At 47.4% G+C, this 20469-nt stretch overlaps 1 protein-coding gene across 1 annotated transcript in view; it reads left to right on the forward strand.

The window, feature by feature from the left end:
• The window catches only part of LOC308347020 (putative tetratricopeptide repeat protein 41), a gene marked incomplete at both ends in the record, with an annotated part of 73751 nt that overhangs the window by 48667 nt on the left and 4615 nt on the right, over nt 1-20469 (forward strand). The window contains 3 exons of the mRNA XM_080810198.1: nt 3147-3294; nt 4054-4206; nt 9522-9655. Coding sequence (XP_080666324.1) covers nt 3147-3294; nt 4054-4206; nt 9522-9655 — 435 coding nt within the window. The remainder of the gene's footprint in view (nt 1-3146; nt 3295-4053; nt 4207-9521; nt 9656-20469) is intronic.

The following is a 20469-nucleotide window of genomic DNA, read 5'->3' on the forward strand; positions in this document are numbered from 1 at the left end:
CAGAGTCCGGCTTCTGGGTCAGACCCAGGCACCAAGAAAGGGAACGTGGATGTGTGTGCTTTGTGCACCTGAGTTTTGTGGCGGTCACGGAGGGTTGACCAGTAAGTGCTCCTCATGGGATGGCCCAGCCTTTGGGGCTGTTGCGGGTTGATCGTGATGTGCATCAGAAAGGGAGGCTGTGAGCAGGATGGGGGAGCCCGTTCACCTGATTCTGAAGCCTGCTGTTCTGGGTTTAAATCTCACCTTTCCACTCACTGACTCTTTGCCGTTAGACCTATGACTCAACCTTTGTCGGTCACATGGTTCACGTTTGTAAGGGAGGGATGAGAGGAGTATCTGCTGCGTGTTGTTGTGAGACTAGAAGGGTTTGTGGGAGACCGTGGAGTGCGCAGGATGTTGGCTGGCCTGCAGTCCAGAGCTTGGGGAACCCGCTTCTTTTATTCTCGGGTATTTGATGCCTGAGGCTCTGTAGGACCACAGAGAGAGCAGAGACAAAGAATGTTTACTGAACCAAGATATTAAGCATTTTTGACCCACTGATTTACAGTCAGTCTAATCTAAATTATTCTAGACTTACGCTGTATTTAAATGGCTGCGTTAATTCACTTTTGTGGTATAGCAAGCCAGCCCAGAAGGCAGCCATTTGAACAACAGCTATTTACTGTTGCCCAGAGGTGTGTGCGTTGGCTGGGGGATTCCACAGGTCTGGAGTGGGCTCGGCAGATGGAGATCAGCGGGCAGGGCCCATGGGGTGGGCTGGTCTACGAGGGCTTCCCTTCGATGGCTGGGCCACACATTCGTCATCTTCCAGGAGGATGGTGAGGGCCTGTTGGCTTGGTGGCTCGCAGGATTCCAGGAGAGGGGGAGCAGAAGCCTGTGCGGAGGCGCAGACCTAGGCTCAGCCCTGGCCCACACCCTCTTGTCCTGCATTCAGTTGGTCAAAACGAGTCACCAGGCCTCATTCAAAGGGAGAGCGCAAGACCCCATGTCTTGATGGGAGGAGGTGCGGAATGGCATTGCCGAGGGGAATTGGGTGCAGGTTGGCATGGGGGGCTGCTGCTGTTTCGGCAGTCTACCACCAGGGCTGTAAGACCAAAGGTCACCGTGGGCAAGCTACCTACCCCCGCTCGATCCCAAGTGTAAGTCCAGTTTTACAGTAACACTTCCCACTTGTTGAATGCTTATTATGTGTAAGGCACTTCGTGCTCATGATCTTTTACCCTCAAACGTGTCTCATGTGGTACATATTGCGATCCCCATGGTACAGACGAGGACACTGAAGGTCAGAGAGGTAGAATACCTTCAACCACTTCAGCTCACATAGCCGGCAGGCCTGGAGCTGGGAGTCCGGGCTAGGCTGATCAGACCCTAAAGCCTGTCTGCAGGAACTCCTCACCATACAGAATCTCTTCTAGAATTGACATGTATGAAGCTGTAGTCCTCGATATACAGAGTGTAGCTTCTGAGGCACCCAAATGCAGGCAGAGCTGGTCACAGGCATGCTGGGACCTTAGTGAGCAGAGGAAACCAGGGTGGGAACCAGGTGCACTCAGGTGGGTCCTGGGACTGGCCTTCTAAAGCCGGCTGGAGGGTCTAGAGAGTAGCGCTCCGAGGGGTTGAGCAGACCTTGGCTTGGTGCAGACAAATGTGACTCCTGAGGAGTCCAAGGCAGCAGGAAGGGTGGGGTTCTGCTGGCAACGGAGGCTTGGGGGTAGATCGCTGTCCTTAGTGGCAGCTTTGATGGGAACCCTCTGTAATTCCAGTGTTCTGACAAGGGTCAGGCCGGGATTCAGGGCCCAAGCAAGCAGGTGAAGGCTCGGATTCCTAGCTGGCCAGAGCTGAAACATTCAAGAATTATTTCCTGAGCACCTACCATGTGGGTGCTGTGCTGGACAGGACAGTCACCAACTCTGTCCTCTAAAGGAGGGGACCCATAACAATAATTGCAGGCTGGAGTAAATGTAATGAAAGACACAAACGATATGCAGGGGGAGCATAAGCAGGGGGAGGGTCCTCTTCTGAAAAGTCCAGAGGCCTCCCTGGCTGAGACGTGTGGTCCTGGCAGAGGGAACAGCCTGCACAGGGCCCTGAGTGGAGAGGGGCTCGGCCTGTGTTAGCAATGGAGAGAGCCTCCCTGAGCAAGGGGCAGGAGGCAGATGAGCCCAAAGTGTGTAGGGCCTTTGATAAGCATTTGGATTGTATTCTCCGTGAGGGGAAGCCACTACATGGAGTTAGAGTGGGCATGCCGTCCTTTGGTTTCTATTGTGAGATTACTTTTGTTGCATGAACTACACGGTGGGTGAGAGGGGACATAGGGAGATCAAGTACGTGGCTGTCCCTCCAGATGCCCAAGTGTGAGATGGGAGGCTCTGGATGGAGGTGGGCCGAGTGCAGGGCACACAGGCAGTGAGGGACATACCACCCGGGATGGGAAAGATGTTTCTTGACAGTGTGATGGTAATCCTTTATACTTATAACTGAGTTCCCTGGCACAGGAGGTTAAATCTGCTTTTCTTTCCTGCTGCCACTGCTGTTCTAACACCTTCCAGGAACGTTGTTAGGGCTTTTTCTCTTCCTAACAGAATATGGCTTCGAAAACACTTTCCAGCATTTTAGGAGTCTGTATTAGTGTCAGAATATATAACTCTCAATAAAGGAACAAAATGGTGGGCCTTTGCGGCAGGTACATTCCCGAGGCGGTATGTATCTAGGGAGAACTCATTATTTATTAATTGGACTTATGGGGCTTATTCATGTGCTTTTTATTGTAAGGCTGTATCATTTTATTTCTTATTGCAAGACTGCACTGGCTGCCTTCGGTAGGACTCGGTTACCACGGTGATGACTGGTTTTACCACATCCATATTCTTACTTAATTTCTGATCTGTCCATTTGCAGAACGGTCTCAGAATTCACTTTCAATCCATTGTCTTAGCTCTTTGGCCTTTGTAATTGCTGTGCACACACAATCATTGTATGAAAACCAATCCCCGTGTAACGTAGGCCAGTCATTGATTTATTAAGAAGAAACCTGGCTATTGGTGGTAATGAAGCATAGGTATTAATTATTCTATTAACTTCTTAACTCTTTTGTGGAACAAGAAAAACTTCAGCATCACCTTCTTTGCCAAAATTATTCCCTGCAGGCAGAGTGCTGAACAACCTGGCAAAGTCAGCCACTGAGAAGTACTTAAAAGAAAATCACATTTTGGAATGCGCTGCTGAAATTTCCAACTTATTGGACAACAACCCCCGTGATCAGGCTACCATGAAATACACCGAGGGTGTTCTGATGTAAACATGGGTTTTTTTCTTGAAAAATTATTGTTTTCTGTACTAGCTTTTATCGTTAAGATCGATGTTCTTAACCCATGCTTATTAATCCATTTCCCACTGATTGGGTGAAGAAATGCCGAATGTTAGCATTTCTATCTTCTGCTTTGGTGGTTCTCAACCAGAGATGATTCTACCCCTCAGGGGACCTTGGGCAATGTCTGGAGGCATTTTTGGTTGTTACGACTGGGGGGTTGTTATCAACATCTAGTGGCTAGAGCCCAGGATGTTGCTAGATGTGATAGAGCACACAGGATGGCCCTACTGCATGCTGCCAGCCCAAAGGTCAGCTGTGCTGGGATTGAGAATAGTGCCTAGTTTCTCATAAGATCGTTAAATGTCTTCTTACATATCGCTTTGAAGGTCTCGAATCTCTGCCATTATAAACTGCTCTGCTGTTCTGTGTCTTCCCATTTTTCCCAAAAAAAGATTTTTAAAAAAAGATTTTATTTATTTATTAGAGAGAGAGAAAGTGAGGGAGGGAACACAAGCAGGGAGAACAGCAGGCAGAGGGAGAAGCAGGCTTCCGGCTGAGCAGGGAGCCTGATGTGGGGCTGGATCCCAGGACCTGGGATCATGACCTGAGCTGAAGGCAGACGCTTAACGACTGAGCCCCCCAGGGGCCCAAAACAAAGGATGTTTATAAGAATTACTTTTGATAGCAAGATGAAGTAGCCAGCATTATCATGCCCAGTAAACACACATGTGTTTTATTTTCAGATTTGTTGCTGGAAACACGTCTCTTGCAAAAATGAGATTTCAAGAATGCTTAAATATCAGGAGAAGTTTATTTGGTGAGAAAAACATCCTGGTTGGAGAAATTATGGAATTTTTAGCAGATTTACTATTTTTTCTACCAGAAGATAGTGAAAGGCAAGTTTTTATTTATTTATTTATTTATTTATTTTTTGAAGTTTGGTTTTTTTTTTTTTTTAAGATTTTATTTATTTGACAGGCAGAGATCACAAGTAGGCAGAGAGGCAGGCAGAGAGAGAGGGGGAGGCAGGCTCCCTGCTGAGCAGAGAGCCCGATGCGGGGCTCGATCCCAGGACCCTGGGATCATGACCTGAGCCTAAGGCAGAGACTTTAACCCACTGAGCCACCCAGGTGCCCCGAAAGGCAAGTTTTTAAAAAAAGATTAAAAAAAATTTATTTGTGAGAGAGAGAGAGAGAGGTCATGAGTGGAGTGGAGAGGGGCAGAGGGAGAGAGCAAGATCTCAAGCACAACCCTGAAATCATGACCTAAGCCAAAACCAAGAGTCAGATGCCCAACTGACTGAGCCACCCAGGCGCTCTGATGCAAGTTCTTATAAAATGTCTCAAGTAGTGGGTCTTCTTTCCGCCCCCAAAACGCCAGTGGAAGGGAGGTCTGGGGTTGAGCCATTGGGGTGTCTCACGTCCTTGGCTGTAGCCTTGTTCAGAACCCTGAGGGGCTCACCGTGCCTGAGAGTTGTGTCCCTGTTCATTTGTCAGGACACTGACCACAGTGTATTTGAGAGGAGCTCTCAGCCCACAAAGTGCATAGAGCTCTTGGCAGTAGGAAAAGTACCAAGGAGTATGATGTTGTGTTTCTCTGTACACTCCCAGGCCTCGTGAGGAAGATGGACAACCGGCCCTTGAACCACACTTGCACTGAGTGGGTCCACTTACATACGGCCTTGTTTCCATAAATACAGTACCAGACTATAAATGCATTTTCTCTTCCGTATGACTTCCTTCTTATCATTTTCTTTTCCCTAGCTTACTTTACTGTACGAGAACAGTATATGACACAAAACATACAAATCTGTGCTTCTCGACTGCTTCTGTTATCAGTAACCCTTCCAGTCAACAGTGGGCAATTAGTAGTTAAGTCTTGGGGGAGTCGAAAGATACCAGATTTTCAACTGCACAGGGGTCTGTGCCCCAACTCCTGCATTGCTCGAGGGTCAGCTCTATTCACTTCCTGCTTCTGTGCAGGCCTCAGCTCCCTCGTCTGTGGGGGCCACATCCATCAGTCTGTCTCTTGCAACCCTAGGGCGGAGCCTGCAGTGTCTCAGACATTCCCTCTCTGTTTTCCGGCTAACTCTTCTCTGCCCGCTCGGCACGTCCCCTTGCTCTCCTGTGAGGTGGGGGCTTTCCTCAGCTCCCCCCACAAGGCATTGTTAAAGCTGTCAAAGAAAAAAATTATTCATAATGGTGTAGGCAGGTCAGGGCCAGAGACCAAGAGGGGGTCCTATGGGACAGCCAAGAGGGTCCTTGGCCTCAGGCAGGACAGAAATGAAACATGAGCCAGCAGGAGGGGAAAGCAGAGTTTATTGAAGATACATGTAGAAAGAGTGAGAGGTGTGTGTGTTTGGGGTGGGTCGGGGGTGGAGATACAGATGAAACATCCAGGAGACTCAGAAAGGAAAGATCATGAGTCTTGGTTTTGCCTGGAGTCTGGGGGTTTTTACTGAGTCTGTTGTTCTGATGTACTTGTCCCCGTGGGCATCTAGGAACCAGTTAGAACCAAGATGAGGGCCCGGGTGTTACTTCTTGGAACCAAGGGACCTTGGCATTGAGATGTTTGGTAATGGTGGTCTGGAGAGCATGTGTGATGGCTTCATTCAGTCATTTCTTACCTGGTCCTTTCTTAGATGTTATCTGTTCTGGGGAAATCATTAATTCCTTGTCCCTTCCAAGAAGGACATAATGCTGTTTGCATTATGAGGCATGTGGAGAGTGGGGTGGAGGGGTACAGGTCCTAGCAAGAGTAGAAGCCAGAAAAAAGCAAAGGAAAAAGCAATTTTTTTCTCTCATGGGGTCTGTTTGCTTTCTCTGTCTCAATAATAGTTATTAAAGAAAGGTAAGAGGGAGTTCACTCAGGTCCTGTGGTGGGGTTTTGCAGAGGGGAAGAAAGATTGGACCCAACCCCAAATGCAAAGAGAAGTTGGGCAGAGCGGGGTCGGTGGATGGAAAATTACCAAGAGGAAGCACTGGCGGGGAGAGGATTCTGGCTCGATGGGCCCAACAGGATTCTTGCTGAAAGCAGGCTCGGGGGATCGGATTTCACCTGGGATGTGATGGGGAAGGAGGAACCCAGCCTGATATTGAGGGTGATCAGACTGGTATGGGTGGGAGTCTCCTTCAACGGACTTCGCAGGAGTTTTGCTAAAATTGGGCTATGTAGAGATGAACATAGAAGTCTGAAAGTTGAGGCCTACTTCAGAAAGCGTGGTAAGAGCCTGAGCAGAGTTTGGTCAAAGAGAGATTCTTTTTTTTTTTTTTTTTTTTTTTAAGATTTGATGTATTTATTTGATACACAGGCTTCCTGCTGAGCGTAGAGCCTGATGTGGAGCTCAATCCCGGGACCCTGGGATCATGACCTGAGCCAAAGGCAGAAGCTTTACCCACTGAGCCACCCAGGCACCTCAGTCAAGGAGAGATTCTTTGTTGGTTTCTGTGTTTAAGAGAGGGTTGTGGGTATTACGCTGTGGATACCATCAGTGTTAGCATCTGCAGGGTCTGACCCCTTCTCTTGACAGGTTGGTTGAGAGAAGGGTCTTGGTGAGTCTGGAGAGACAGAAGCAACACACCCTTCCTTTGGCGCCGGCTCACACCCTTTCCTAGCTGAGTCTGCGGACTGAAGGACTGGGAACGCTCTAGGTTCAATTACGAAGTTGTGAAGTTTTGTTTTTGGAGTTTCTGTCCCTCTGCTCTCTGTTCCCTGTCTCGCTTTTCATTTTCAGTTTTCCACTTGCCTGGAGATAATGTCCCTCTTACCTCTCCCCAGGAAGGTAACCTCTTCCTGCGTTTGCTCCCAGGAGGAATGTGATGTTGCTAATTTCTAACACTTAAGTCCAAATCCATATTTAGCCTTTCTAAGAGTATTTATCTGTAAAAGAAGTAGCCCAAGCAAGGGGAGTGTGTAAGGGTAAAATTACAGGTGCTACATAGTAGTGGGGCATGGAGGGCTTTGGGATCTGAGTGCCTGGGTTCAAATTAGTAACAGGGAGAACTTAACATTTCTTCACTGGTAGAATGAAAGTGAGGATACTATCTTGCTCACAGGATGGTTGTGAGGGCTAAGGGATCCCGTATGTAAGGTGCTTAGCAGAATGCCCGGCACATACCAAAAGAGTTCATTAAATTGAATTATTAGTATTACTATTTTGCTCCGCACCAGGTCATTTTTTAGACAGTGGATACCAGATAAGCCTCTTCCTGGTCCTCTTTAGATTAGCATGGTGAACAGAGAGAGGACTCTTTACAGAAGCAAAAAGCGTGGCAGTAGAACCATTTCCTCATGAAAGAAAAATCTAAGCATGAAACATATTGTCCGAGTCATTTCTGCTTCCCTGGGCTGCCTCATCGCAAATCCAGAGCTCGTGGGGTATGAATCATAGACCTTTGATATTGCTCGTCCATTCCACAGGGATGGCCTCTGTGGCGGCCCACCTGACCGTACCTGGATGCCTTTTGCCCAGCCCTCGCTGGCAACGGTCAGCCTTCTGAAACAATGGAAGTTCTTTCTCCCTGTTGAAGGTCGCATTTAGGTGACCACATCTTTCTTAACACCAGTTAAGACCAGGAGAGATTTTGCTGTGCAGCTCGACTCACCTCTCACACAGGAGTAGAGCCTTTGCCCTGGTGGCCAGGGCCCTCGTGTCAGCTGTCATGCACTACAGAAATGATCTGTGGGATCCTGAGGGCCTTGTGGCATGGGGCTGAGTAGGGCTGGGTAAGTGAGGTTAAGTTAAAAAGAACAGGACGGAGAGGAATGAACAAACTGTCTTAAGAGGAACAGTAGTTATGTTCTCAGTAAAATAAATGGCCATCTACTCTTTCTTGACTTTGTATCCATTCATTAGCCGCCTCTTCAAGGTCAAGTTTCTTCCTCCCTTCCCATTTACTGTCATTTAACTTCTGCCTCTATCCAGCTCCATTTTACTCTATTCCAGCCAAAGTCATCAGGAACATGTTAAATGTGTCCCTTTGCATTTTTTGATCGTGTTGGCCTTCTCCTGCTGAAGTGTGGATGATGTCAATGACTCCCTTCCCAAAAAAACCCTCTGCTGGTTCCTGAGATACCTTTTCTCCTGGCTCTCTTTTCTGATGATCCCTGCTCAGTTTCTTTTGTGGGTTTCCTCTCTCTCTCTTTCTCTCTCTCCCTCCCTCTCTGACTCTTGCCCCAGTGGTGTTGCTGTTTTGGGTTCAGTTCATGGAGCCTGTGCTTGGTTGCTGGTCTCAGTCTTGGCATCTCAACCTCACCTGTGCCTGGGGCTTCAGCCGTGAGGTGCTGGCTTCTCTTCTCCATGTCCCTCTCAGTCCTCTATCACCTATTGGATGCCTCTGTTGTGTATTCCAAATTATTTGGGCATTTCTGAGTCCGCATTCTCAAGACTGAACACATTCCTCCCCCCCCATCCCCACTGATGAAATGCATCTTCTCCTGTTTCACCCAGTGCGGACACCACGGGCATCGTCTTATATTTATGATCAGTCATTATGCTGAAGACATGACATGCATTTTTCTCACTGAATCCTCAAAACAATTTGTTATTTAATTTATTTATGTGAGAGAGGGAGAGAGCGAGAGAGCACAGCAGGGGCAGAAAGCTGATCAGGAGGTTAGAAGTCTTGCCCAGCTTTGAAGCAGTAGAGTGTGGATCAGCACCCAGGGCATCTGACCACAGGGTGTCTGTGCCTCACCAGCCGTCACCAGGCCTGTCGGACTTGAGAGCTCAAGCTCCTGACCATGTCACTCTACTGCGAGCACAGTTATCACCTGCTGCTCCCAGTACTGGGGCCACAACGTTCAGGGGGCGCCCAGCCTCCACAGATCTGTCTCCTCTGGGCCCACAGCATCCGCTCAGACCCTCGTGCTTCCCGTGGACGAAGTGGCCTCCCTGCCTCTAGCCTCACCTGCTTCAGTTGCCCCTGCACTCTTCCAGCCAGGAGAGTTTATCAAAGTGCACGTGGGATCACATCATTCTCTTAACGAAATCTCACTGTTCAAGTCCAAAAACCCTTAGATCCACACGCAGTGCCATTCACGAGTGTCTGGTCCTCTGTTTCACACTCCAGCCTCTGCTCCAACTTTGGGAAGTTCTCTGTGGGCAAGGGTTAGTCTTACTCATTCTTGAGCCCCAGCCCTGCAGGTTTGTTGAATGAATGAATGCAGTGCTTCTTTGATGCAAAACTTTAATCAAATGTCTCTTTTCTAGATTCCAAAGGAAGCAAGCAATTGAATATTATAAACAAGTGATACAAATAAAAGAAAATGCAGGGATTTTTGCCACCTCCTCACTCGTCAGGAAGCAGCTGAGCGTCAGCCTCAGTGACACCTTGTGTAAATTAGGTAATCGTCAGTGTGTTTCTATTAGAAGCCGGGGACTTTTCCCTCTGACCTGCATGCTTTGCTTATTTTTAAAATGTCTTCATTTCTGAAGCAGGAAAGTCCTGTTCCATAGACTTTCAAATTTTTAGGCTCCTTATGTACCTTCCCTCATTAGGAATGTGTCTTAGTCTGCTTGGGCTACTAGAACAGAATGCCATAGACTGCGGGCCAGAGCAACTGAGGTGTATTTCTTCAAGTTCCAGAGGCTGGGAGGTCTAAGATCAAGGCGTCGGTAGACTCGGTGTCTGGTGCAAGCCTGCCTCCTGGTCCACAGACAGCTCTTTTCTCGCTGTGTCCTCACATGGTGGAAGAAAGGGCACCTCTTTTGTGAGGGCGCTAATCCCATTCATGAGGGGTTCACCCACATGGCCTGATCACCTTTCAAAGGCCTCGTCTCCAAATACCATCATTTGGGGGTTAGGACTTCAACATAAGAATTTGGGGAGGGGCACAAATAGTCCATAACAGATCTTCTTCTTCTTCTTCTTTTCTTTTTTTTTAAGAGAGAGGCAGAGAGAGCACAACAGGGGGAGGGGCAGAGGGAGAAGCAGGCTCCCATCTGTGGGGGGTACCTGGGGCAGGGCTCCATCCCAGGACCCTGAGATCATGACCTGAGCCGAAGGCAGACGCTTAACTGACTGAGCCACTCAGGCGCCCCAGAAAGAGATCGTCTAAAAGTCTTTCCATCCCATATCTCACTCACATGGCGGAGCACCATGCCCAGCTATACCCCTCTCCAGGCAGGGTAGGTTCCCTTCCTCCTTCTTATTCTGTTTTAAGTCACTGTTTGTATAGGAATTGCCCGTTCATGCTTAGTCCTGTGACACTAAAGTAACAGGTGGCTGAAAGTCACAAATGGCTCTTCATGTGGGCCCACCTTTGATTTTACATATAGAATGTAAGACTAAGTGCCTCAGACCTGGCCCAGAGATTTGAAGGCAATTTCTGATTAAAGATAAAAATTAAGGGGCGCCTGGATGGCTCAGTCATTAGGCATCTGCTTCGGCTCAGGGCTCAGATCATGATCCCAGGGTCCTGGGATCGAGCCCCTCATCAGGCTCCCTGCTCAGCTGGGGGAGGGGGCCTGCTTCTCTCTCTCTCTCACTCCCCCTGCTTGTGTTCCCTCTCTCGTTGAGTCTCTCTCTGTCAAATAAATAAATAAAATCTTAAAAAAAGAAAAAGATAAAAATTCAAAACGTGAAATGACAGTTAAAAATGGAATTGAAAATGTGGTCTTAAACCTTACGAGGAGGGGAGGGGTGGGGTGTACTCACTCCTGTGGCTACTCATTGTTTCTGGTATTTCTCTTTTGCTTCTCTTCACAGAGGTTCTGATTCTTTCTTTGAGTTTCTTCCACCAGTGTCGTTATTGCCTGTGGTTTGTAGTGCATGCTGACTTTCTTCTTCACTGGCACTACTGTTACTGGACCCTAAAGTCAGTTTCGTGCATCTGAGGCCCAGTTAGCCAATCTGTGAGCCACCGCGTCAGAAGCAGAGAAAGCTTTATTACCAGAAGGGCAGACCGATGGGCAGTCAGGGGATGGGGCTCGACCCTGCCTTGTCTTGGTTGAGCATAGGGACAGCTTATGTGGGGCTAATAAGATATGTGGGGGTGAGGGTGGGTACCGGATGGGCCTTGAAACTTCACAAGGAGAGGCTCCAAACTTCTGCGACATTGCGCTCTGGAGACATCTGGGCTCCGTGCAGTGGTCTCAGAGTGTTACTTGTTGGTTTTGTGTCTGTAGGTTATCAGGTCGCCTCCCTCCTTGGTTCCTGTAGCAGGCACTGGGACAAAGAAAACAGGGACAAGGTTAATGATTCTTGCAAGGCTGTGGAGGAATGTGCTGACGTGTAGCCCGCAGGTTACAGGGGAGAAAGGGCCTAGTGACAGTTCCCATAGATGAAGAAACATAGGCCCCGGTGAGGTTAGGGTTACATATGAAGGGCGGTCTGCCCGGCTGACTGTTGATGAGCTCCCCAGAGGCCTCCTGAAAGAAGGTACTCCTCGCCAGGCTCTGCTGTAGCCAGGGACCACAGTGGCTGGGCCCTAGCCTTCCCTGCCTCGCCACTTATTGGGCCCAGGACCCCATTAGCTTGCTCTGCAAATAGGGGCACATGGTAAGTTCTGTCCTTTGCCTGGAGTGTCGCTGCCAAACTTGGGAACCGAGGAGATTGGAGAGTTGAGTTGGGGGCTGCAGATAGTTCCTGGACAGCAGGTTAGAGGCCAGCCACAGTGGGAGGGAGGGAGGAAGGGGGTGGGGTGGGGGTGGTCAGAGCTGTGAGTCCCATGGGGCAGGGATGGGGAGGGGTGTGCCTCCAGTGAGTGAGTTCCCTATGTGCCAGGTAGAGACGTCTCAGCTTTATTTCTTCTACTAGGTTAGACCAGAAATCTCAAGTGCCACGACTAGAAAAATTCTGGAGTACTGTCAGGGATCATGAAATCTCATTGCCACAAGGCATGGCTATCCACCTAAACTGGTTTTCAGCCCATGCGATATTATTCCTCAGGACAGAAGTCTGGAGAAACCTCGATTGTCAAGATGAGGGGAGGAGAGGGGGCGGGGGAGAGGAGGGGGCAGGGAGCATTACTGTCATTTAGTGGGTGGAGGCCTGGGGTGCTGCTAAACACCCTATGGGGCTCAGGACAGCCCCCCACAGCAAAACATTATCCAGGCCAAATGTCAAAGTGCCAAGATTGAGAAACACTGAGTTAATCAACCACTTTCCCCAGCGTGCATGTTTGTTGTCCATTTTACCATAAAACATGATTGCTTTCAGCCTAGTCATTTCCCAAGGAGGAAGAGGCTTAAATACTTGATACCTGCAGGGAAAGATTATTTTCAGTCCATAGATTTAGGAGTGTGCGCGTGCGTGCGAGTGTGTGTGCGCGTGTGTGTGTGTGTACAGTATTTTCTCAGTAAGCGTTTTCAGGCTGAATACATGAAGGATTTTGTTTACAACCAGAAAATACAGATGCAGATCTGTGCAAAAGCAACCGTACACCTAATATGCTTGCTTTGTACGAATGGTTTGTTCCCAGGGGTGGAGTCTGGTCTCTGACGGAGGTAGAATGTATTCATTACTCTCAGATAACAAGTTTATTGTCACGTACATCACACTTACGCATGGGAGTGCTCAGCAATGCACAACTCCAAGGGGTGGTTAGGACTTGGGGTCTGTGCACCTAACTTGGCAGGGGAAAGGGAAGGGGAGAAAGGACAAGGACATTTAATAGAAAAGCAAATTATTTTTTGGAAAGATGAATGAAGCTTAGGAGAATAAATGAGGTGTCGTTTGTAACAATGTCTGTCTAGGTGTGGTGCCAGCTTCCTGCCTCCCAGCAGAGAAGATGTGAGTTGCCCTGGGGAGGGAATTTATAATGCTTCAGTCCTTTTGGGGGACTCTGCTTTTAGGCACATACAGGATTTTAAGAACTCGAAAGCCTTCCGCTCAAAGTAATCCTTAGGTCATTGGGAATGTGGCATGCTTTGGGGTAGCATTTCCGGATCTCCTTTGCCTAACTTCAGTGGAGAGTGTCTTTCTGAATGGAATGTGTTTGCGTGGACTCCATCAAATAAGAAGTAAGCCAGAGCCACGTACACTCCCGGCTCCTCACCATGCGCCCTTGTAGACCAAGTCTTAGGCCCACTGTGGTAAAAGTGTTACCGAACGTGGGTCATCAGAGCACTCCTTCGACACTATGTAATTTTGCATCAAGGAAAACAAGAGCCACAGTATACTGACCGCTACCAGTTATGTATTCAGCGCACGTGTATTTTAATCCTTTATAAATTGTGATGCGTAATGCAATTGTAAACATGTTTTATCTTACCCAACTAGTTTGTAGATCTGGGGTGGTTTGGGAGAATTATGTGCCCTCTAAAGAAAAACAAGCCTCCTACTGTCCCCCATCCCTCCGGAAGCACTCAGCTTGAAGCCGCTCATGCCAATGAGCAGGTACAAGAGGTTGCTAACACAAGTTATTGCTTGCATCTGCCTGTTGTGACTTTGGATCGGAGGCCCATGTATGAAACTGTTGGTTCCTTTCGTCTCTATAGCTTGTCTTGTGGGGCCATTTCCTAGGGTGCTCTGCAGTGGGCTACCTACCACTTTGAAGTTGTCCCTTAGGTCCTTCAACATAAATTTGTGACTGCCATATGGCCTGTATTTCAATTTAGATCATCCTACACATACCTTCTAAATTTGGGAGCAATCTGTCTTGGTCTTTTCTGGTTGCAGTCACAGACAAACAGGTGGAAATAAGGTTCCCTATGCTTGGAGGACTGTCCTAAGTGTACCCGGGATATGAAAACAAAAGACAACTTTCGCCTTTCACTAACCGCTTACTTTAGGAGGCAAAACAAGCCTACAATAGAAGATGTAACATGTGGAAGGTTTAGAACATGGCCTGAGTGGAGGAGACGGGACTGGGTTTGAGTTGTCGCGAGGCTACAATCAGGCATGGGATCCCAGCAAGTCACATCCTCTTGGGCCCAAGTCCGTCTCTGGCCCTCTCTGTAAAATAAGGGTGTTGAGTGCTTTGAGGCCCTCTGCAGAGTTGATAGTCCACACTTAAGTGCAAAGGAAGACAGTGATCAGTAGCAGGAGGTTTTTCAGGGAAAACCTCTCGGGCGGAACCCTTAAGGAAGTGGAGGGTGTGAACTGGCAGAGAAGGGTGTGGTTCTAGGGAGAAGACCTGCGGAACAAAGGTAGGAATAAAGAGGGATGTGGAGGGGGCCACTGGGGGTTGCCATGAGGGGCTATGGGAAAGGGTAGGACAGGAGGTGAAGAAGCAGGTGAGCAGGCAGTGGTGGCGGCAGTGTACTGGTCTGTAGGCAGTCCTGCGTGTGGGCAAGGGGAGATTTAAGTCTAAAGAAGGCTGGGGGGTCCGTGATGCCCCTGTGGGCTTATTCTCTTCGGGAGATTGTTTTGGAAATTATTTGCACTTAGTTAGAGCTCATTAAGGCTGTCTACAGTCTGTCTCCCTGTTCAGAGTGAAACGAATTTCCTGTTCGTTACTGGGGAGGAAGAATTCCTATCCCTTCAGAGGTCCTCATAGCTGGACTAAGAAACAACTTGACATGAGACAGTTTAACAGGAGAAAATCAGATTTAATAGCGCACATTTGGGGAATCCACACAGACATAGAAATTCTAAAGACAGGCAGAATGAGGGATATATGTCAGCCTGAACTAAGGAGAACGGAGGCTTCAGTGGAAAGGGACACAGTTTATGGGGACAGTGAAGAACAGGGGTCGGTTATTGGGTGTTTGCCCTGCTGTACCGATGGGTCACGCAGATAAAACTTATTTCTGCTAACTACCCTTATTCTGGGTAAGCCCCCAGTTTTTTTATTTGAGAGAGAGAGAGAGAGCGAGCGCGCGAGCGCTCAAGCAAGGGGAGCAGCAGAGGGAGAGTTACTGAGAGGAAGCATCAGGGATAAGAAATTCTGACTCAATAAACCTAACGGTGTTCTTGCTGAAGGCAGGCGTTACCTGGGGTGTGATGGGGAATGAGGAACCCGATGTCCAGGGTGATCAGAGTTGAGGATGTTAAACGGACTTAGCAGGATTCTTGCTAAAACTGGACAATGCAGAGATGAACATGGAAGCCCAAAGTGAGACCTGGTTGAAAAAGAGCTCGGAGGAGCCTGAGTAGAGTTTGGTCAATTGTAGATTCTTAGGTGACAATGTGTGTTTTATTTCCTGGGGATATAGCAGTGAGCGGGACGGAGAGAGACCAACGCTGCCATTACTGGCTCACACTGACGCAGATAGCTGTCGGACGACTAGAGACACAACTGCGTAGCTGTGTAGTTCTACGGAGATGGTAGTTAGGCAGCTGGGTACACAAGAGCTTCTATAACCGTGGAAAATGCTCTCCTGGCAAAATTCAACCACCAACGGGATGTGGATCTGTTGGAGGGAGGGGATGCACTGGGGATGTTTGTCCGGAAGTGATGGGGATACTGACTCTGAAGGATGCGAAATCACTTGCTAAGTGAAGAGGAGTAGGGTGGCGAGAGTCATCCAGGTCGCAGGAACAGAAATTGCAAAGCTGGAAGGAGCTAGAAAGGCCAAGGTGGCTAGAATGCAGAGACCAATGTTGGGGGGAGGGTGCCCGAGGAGAATGTCAGAGAGGTACTGGGCTGAACACAGTCCCCCAGGCCTGGTCAAGGAGTTGGGGTGTCACCATAAGAGTAGTTGCAAACCAGAGCGAGGTTTTTGCAAAGCAGAGAGATTGTGGGGGACCTGGGGGTCATTCCTTTAATGTAGCCATCATGAGAGGTTTCTAATACAATATGCCATGCCAGAATCATGAAGAAGCTCAAAGGATCCTTTTTTTTTTTTTTTTTTTTTTTTGTGGGGGTGAGACAGAAAGAATCTTTTTTTTTTTTTTTAAAGATTTTATTTATTTACTTGACAGACAGAGATCACAAGTAGGCAGAGAGGCAGGCAGAGAGAGAGGAGGAAGCAGGCTCCCCGCTGAGCAGAGAGCCCTATGCGGGGCTTGATCCCAGGACCCTGGGATCATGACCTGAGCCAAAGGCAGAGGCTTTAACCCACTGAGCCACCCAGGCTCCCTGAGAAAGAGAGAGAATCTTTTTTTTTTTTTTTTAAATTTCTGTTCAGCGTAACAGTATTCATTGTTTTTGCACCATACCCAGTGCTCCATGCAATACGTGCGCTCCCCAATACCCACCACCTGGCTCCCGCAACCTCCCACCCCCCACTCCTTCAAAACCCTCAGGTTGATTTTCAGTGTCCACAGTCTCTCATGGTTCACCTCAGCAGATTTTATGCCCAGCTCGGAGCCCAATGCAGGGCTCTATCTCACAACCCTAAGATCATGACCTGAGCTGAAATCAAGGGTCTGACGCTTGACTGACCGAGCCACCCAGGCACCCCCAAAGGATCCTTTTTTGACACTGAGTTTCTGTTTCTTTTTCGACCTCTCAAAGAGACTGTGAACTCCCAGGGTCAGGGGCCTTGTCAAAGCAGGAGAAAGAGTGCTAGCTGTAGGACAGGGCTCTGCCAGGGAAGGAAGGGTGGGGAAGTACATCAACAGGTTCTTTCTGGGTATTTACACAATTCGCCAAGCATCCAAAAGAAGCAGGAACTAGGCTTCAAGCTAGTTCCCAAGAAATGACCCAAATTGAAAGAAATGAAAGAAATGACCCAAATTGCAATTGGAAACAATTGTCGTCAGTAGACTTTCCATATTTTGGTTTGGGTTATAGATTAACACTGATAAATTGCTAGCTTGAAGGTCTTGGCACCTTCTTCGTCTCTTATTATTATATTTGATCAACATATAAAATCCACTATAATCTTCCAAACTGGAAGATAGTGGGCTTCCAGCAAGGATAATTCAGATTTTAATTATAACATTTTTTATGCGTGAGATTATAGTAAACACATATTAAGTGATGGATTTGTAGGGGCAATAAATTCTACATTTTGTTTCCTCTTCTCATTATGGTTTTGTGAGGCACTTATTCAAAACTGAAATCTTTCCTTGTAATATATCCTTTACAGCTTGTCTCTCCTCAATTTCAATCCAGTTTCAAGACAAATCTTAACCTACTAAAATGGTTAATTCTGGAGACTTTAATACTAATCCTGATGATGAAAAGAGGATTTTTGTGATTTGTGTTCCAAACTACTTCTGACACAGAGCCATCCTCCTGTTCTCTTTTTCTGATAAGTGCTTTAAATCTGCCTTTTGAGAACTGATTTCAGTGGGAATGTGGCTTTTCATATTCCATTATATCAAGCTGAGTGTTCTGTACTGAATTGTTTATTTTGGAAGAAGTATGATTAGATGAACTTTATGTTACTTCCCTCTCCCTGAGATTCTTTTAAAAAAGAAATGCCAACCATCTCAGTCAAATTTAGAAGGGAGAAATTAAACAAAAGCTCTAGTGGGTGACTTTCAGTAGGGTGAGTCAGTCCTCTCTCCTCATATGATTTTTAAATGCTCAGCTCAGCCATGGTCTTCTCTACAGCAGTAGGTCCCTTACTCCAAAAGGTCAAGCAAGTGATATAGACAGACTGCCTTTAATTTTAACTTACACATATAAATGTAATCATTTTCCCAAACTTTTAAATTTAGATACAAGACCTCTCCTTCCTTCCTTCCTTCCTTCCTTTGTTTCTTTCTATCTTTCTTTCAATAATTGGGTCCTCTGATTGGAATGAGATGTCATCGTTCTCAAAATGCATCACCCATGATTTCCAGTTTTGGCTTCTGTAGGGTGAGACTTTAGACGGTAGTGATGAAATCTGTGCCCAGTCCTTCTAGAGTGCTCCCTCTTTCTTCCCTCAACCTTTTACTATTGCCTTGTGCTGGAATTTGAAAGAATTCCAGAGCATTCAGCCTGTTTTTCATAGAAGACAGCTCTCCTTCATTTCATAATAAATATCTCTTCAGTTTGTACTGTACTTAATTTAGTTACCCAAATGAGACTAACAATCCAGTTGACTCTTGGTCATGCTAGAACCCAACAGTGAGGAATGGAAGTCTGTGGGCACAGCAGAGATGAGCTTCCTGGCTGGCTGCAGGCTCCGAGTGTGCCCTGGGCACCAGCCTGTTTTATTTTGCAGAGGAAATAGAGGGCCCTGGTTAATCCAGCAGACTCATGCATGTCTGTTAACAGGGTTTCCTTTCTACTTCTTGTGTAGATTTCATCTTATTTATTTATTTATTTTTAAAGATTTTATTTATTTGAGAGAGAGAGAGAGAGAATATGAGCAGGGGGAGGATCAGAGGGAGAAGGAGAAGCAGACTCCTTGCTGAGCCTGGAACCTGACCTGGGGCTTGATCACTGGACCATGAGATCATGACCTGAGTCGAAGGAAGGTGTTTAACCGACTGAGCCACCCAGGTGCCCCAGGTTTCATCATTTTTTTTTTTTTAAAGATCTTATTTATTCATTTGACACACAGAGAGAGATCGCAAGTAGGCAGAGAGGCAGGCAGAGAGGGAGGGGGAAGCAGGCTCCCTGCTGAGCAGAGAACCAGATGTGGGGCTCAATTCCACAACTCTGAGATCATGACCTGAGCCAAAGACAGAGGCTTAACCCACTGAGCCACCCAGGTGCCTGGGTTTCATCATTTTTAATGGGTTACTTTTGGTTGCAGGAGATTGTCTAATAGCCCCCATAAGCTTAGAACACTTTTTTTTTTCAGAGAGAGAGCACGCAAGCTGGGTGGATGGGGAGGGGCAGAGAGAGAGAGAGACCCTCAAGCAGACTCCACACTAGTGTGTAGCCTGCCACGGGGCTCGACATCACGATCCTGAGATCATGACATGAGCTGAAATCAAGAGTCAGACACCGAACCAACTGAGCCACCCAGGTGCCCCACTTAGAACACTTTTTAACCTGGAAAGGATTCTAGAGATTACTCAGCTAATTTTAAAGCTGAGAAAATAGCAGATATGCTATATACTTACCCTGGTACAGTTGATCAGAGAATCCTGTTGGTTAGATAATAACATCATAGGATCAGAAAGACCTAGTGACGTTCCAAACCCTTGCAGCTAGTAAGTAGTAGACTGAGGACTTGGAACCCAGTCTCTGACCCTCAATCCCATACTCTTTGTATTGTTTGTGGGCCCTAGGAGTTTGTAGCCTTGTTGGGAAGAAAAGTACATAAAAATTTGACATCAGTGAGATGTGTGCTATGACAGATGCTGGTAGAGGGTATGGGGAAGCACATAAAAGAAGGAACAAGTAAGACTTTCCAGAAAAAGTGACTTGGCTGTGAGTCCTGACAGGTGTTTTTCTGGCAAAGAAGGTGAGGAAGTCCATTTCAATCAAGAAGGATCCACATGAACAAAGCAAGCTTCAGGGCATGGAGAATCCTGTCTACCATATTAAAGGGTTTGTCAGGGGAGCTGCTGTAGAATTTCCAGCACAAACCATTCTGGATAGATTTGTATTTTAGATATAATATTCTCATGGCTGAAAAGAGGCTGGGACTGGTGAGAGGGAACTGGACAGTCTCTTGTGTTAGACAAGGACAGTAGAAATGGGGAGAAAGGGTTGTATTTGAGATTTAGGAAGTAGATCCAACTGGGCTCCGTGTTTGATTGGATGTGAGAGGTGAGGAAAGGAACAAAGGTATCCCCCAGTTTATGGTTATACCTTAGGTCATTGCATCTTGGTAGATGAAGTTGTTGCCATTCCAGGATAGGAAGCACAGGTCAAGAGTTAGGGTGGGAGCCATGATGAGCTCAGTTAGGGCATGTTGAGTTTGAATCTCATCTACGTGGAGACATTCAGTAGGGACTAGGGTACCTGAGTCTGGTGCTTAGGAGCTGGAAGGTGGAGCTGGAGAAGCAGGTTTTGGAGTCCCTAGCATATGCTTGATGGCTCAGCCTGGTAGAATGGTTGAAAGAGCCAAGAAGAATATAAGACAAGAAGATGGCAGGAGATAGAACTTGGAAGAATGCTAGTATTTAAAGGGTGGGTAGAGCGAAGAGTTGTACCAAAGATGGGGACGGGCTCTAGAGGTAGACTGAGAATCAGTAACATCATGGAAGCTGAGAAAGGAGAGGCCTGGCAACCAACCACCAGGTTGAGAGCAGACCGTTGCAACACAGAGGTCACAGGGACAAAATCCCATGAAGGAGAGAACAATGAATTTGTTCCCTCTACCCAAAGGTGGGTTGTGCACAGGCCTTCGGACTGGTGGAGTGAACTCATGCAAGACTGAGGCAGACCATGAAAGGTTGCTGCTTGCCATCTGCAGCTGGTCCCTGTGAGCAGAC

The sequence above is a fragment of the Martes martes genome (assembly GCF_963455335.1).
Source record: "Martes martes genome assembly, chromosome: 8".
NCBI lineage: Eukaryota > Metazoa > Chordata > Mammalia > Carnivora > Mustelidae > Martes > Martes martes.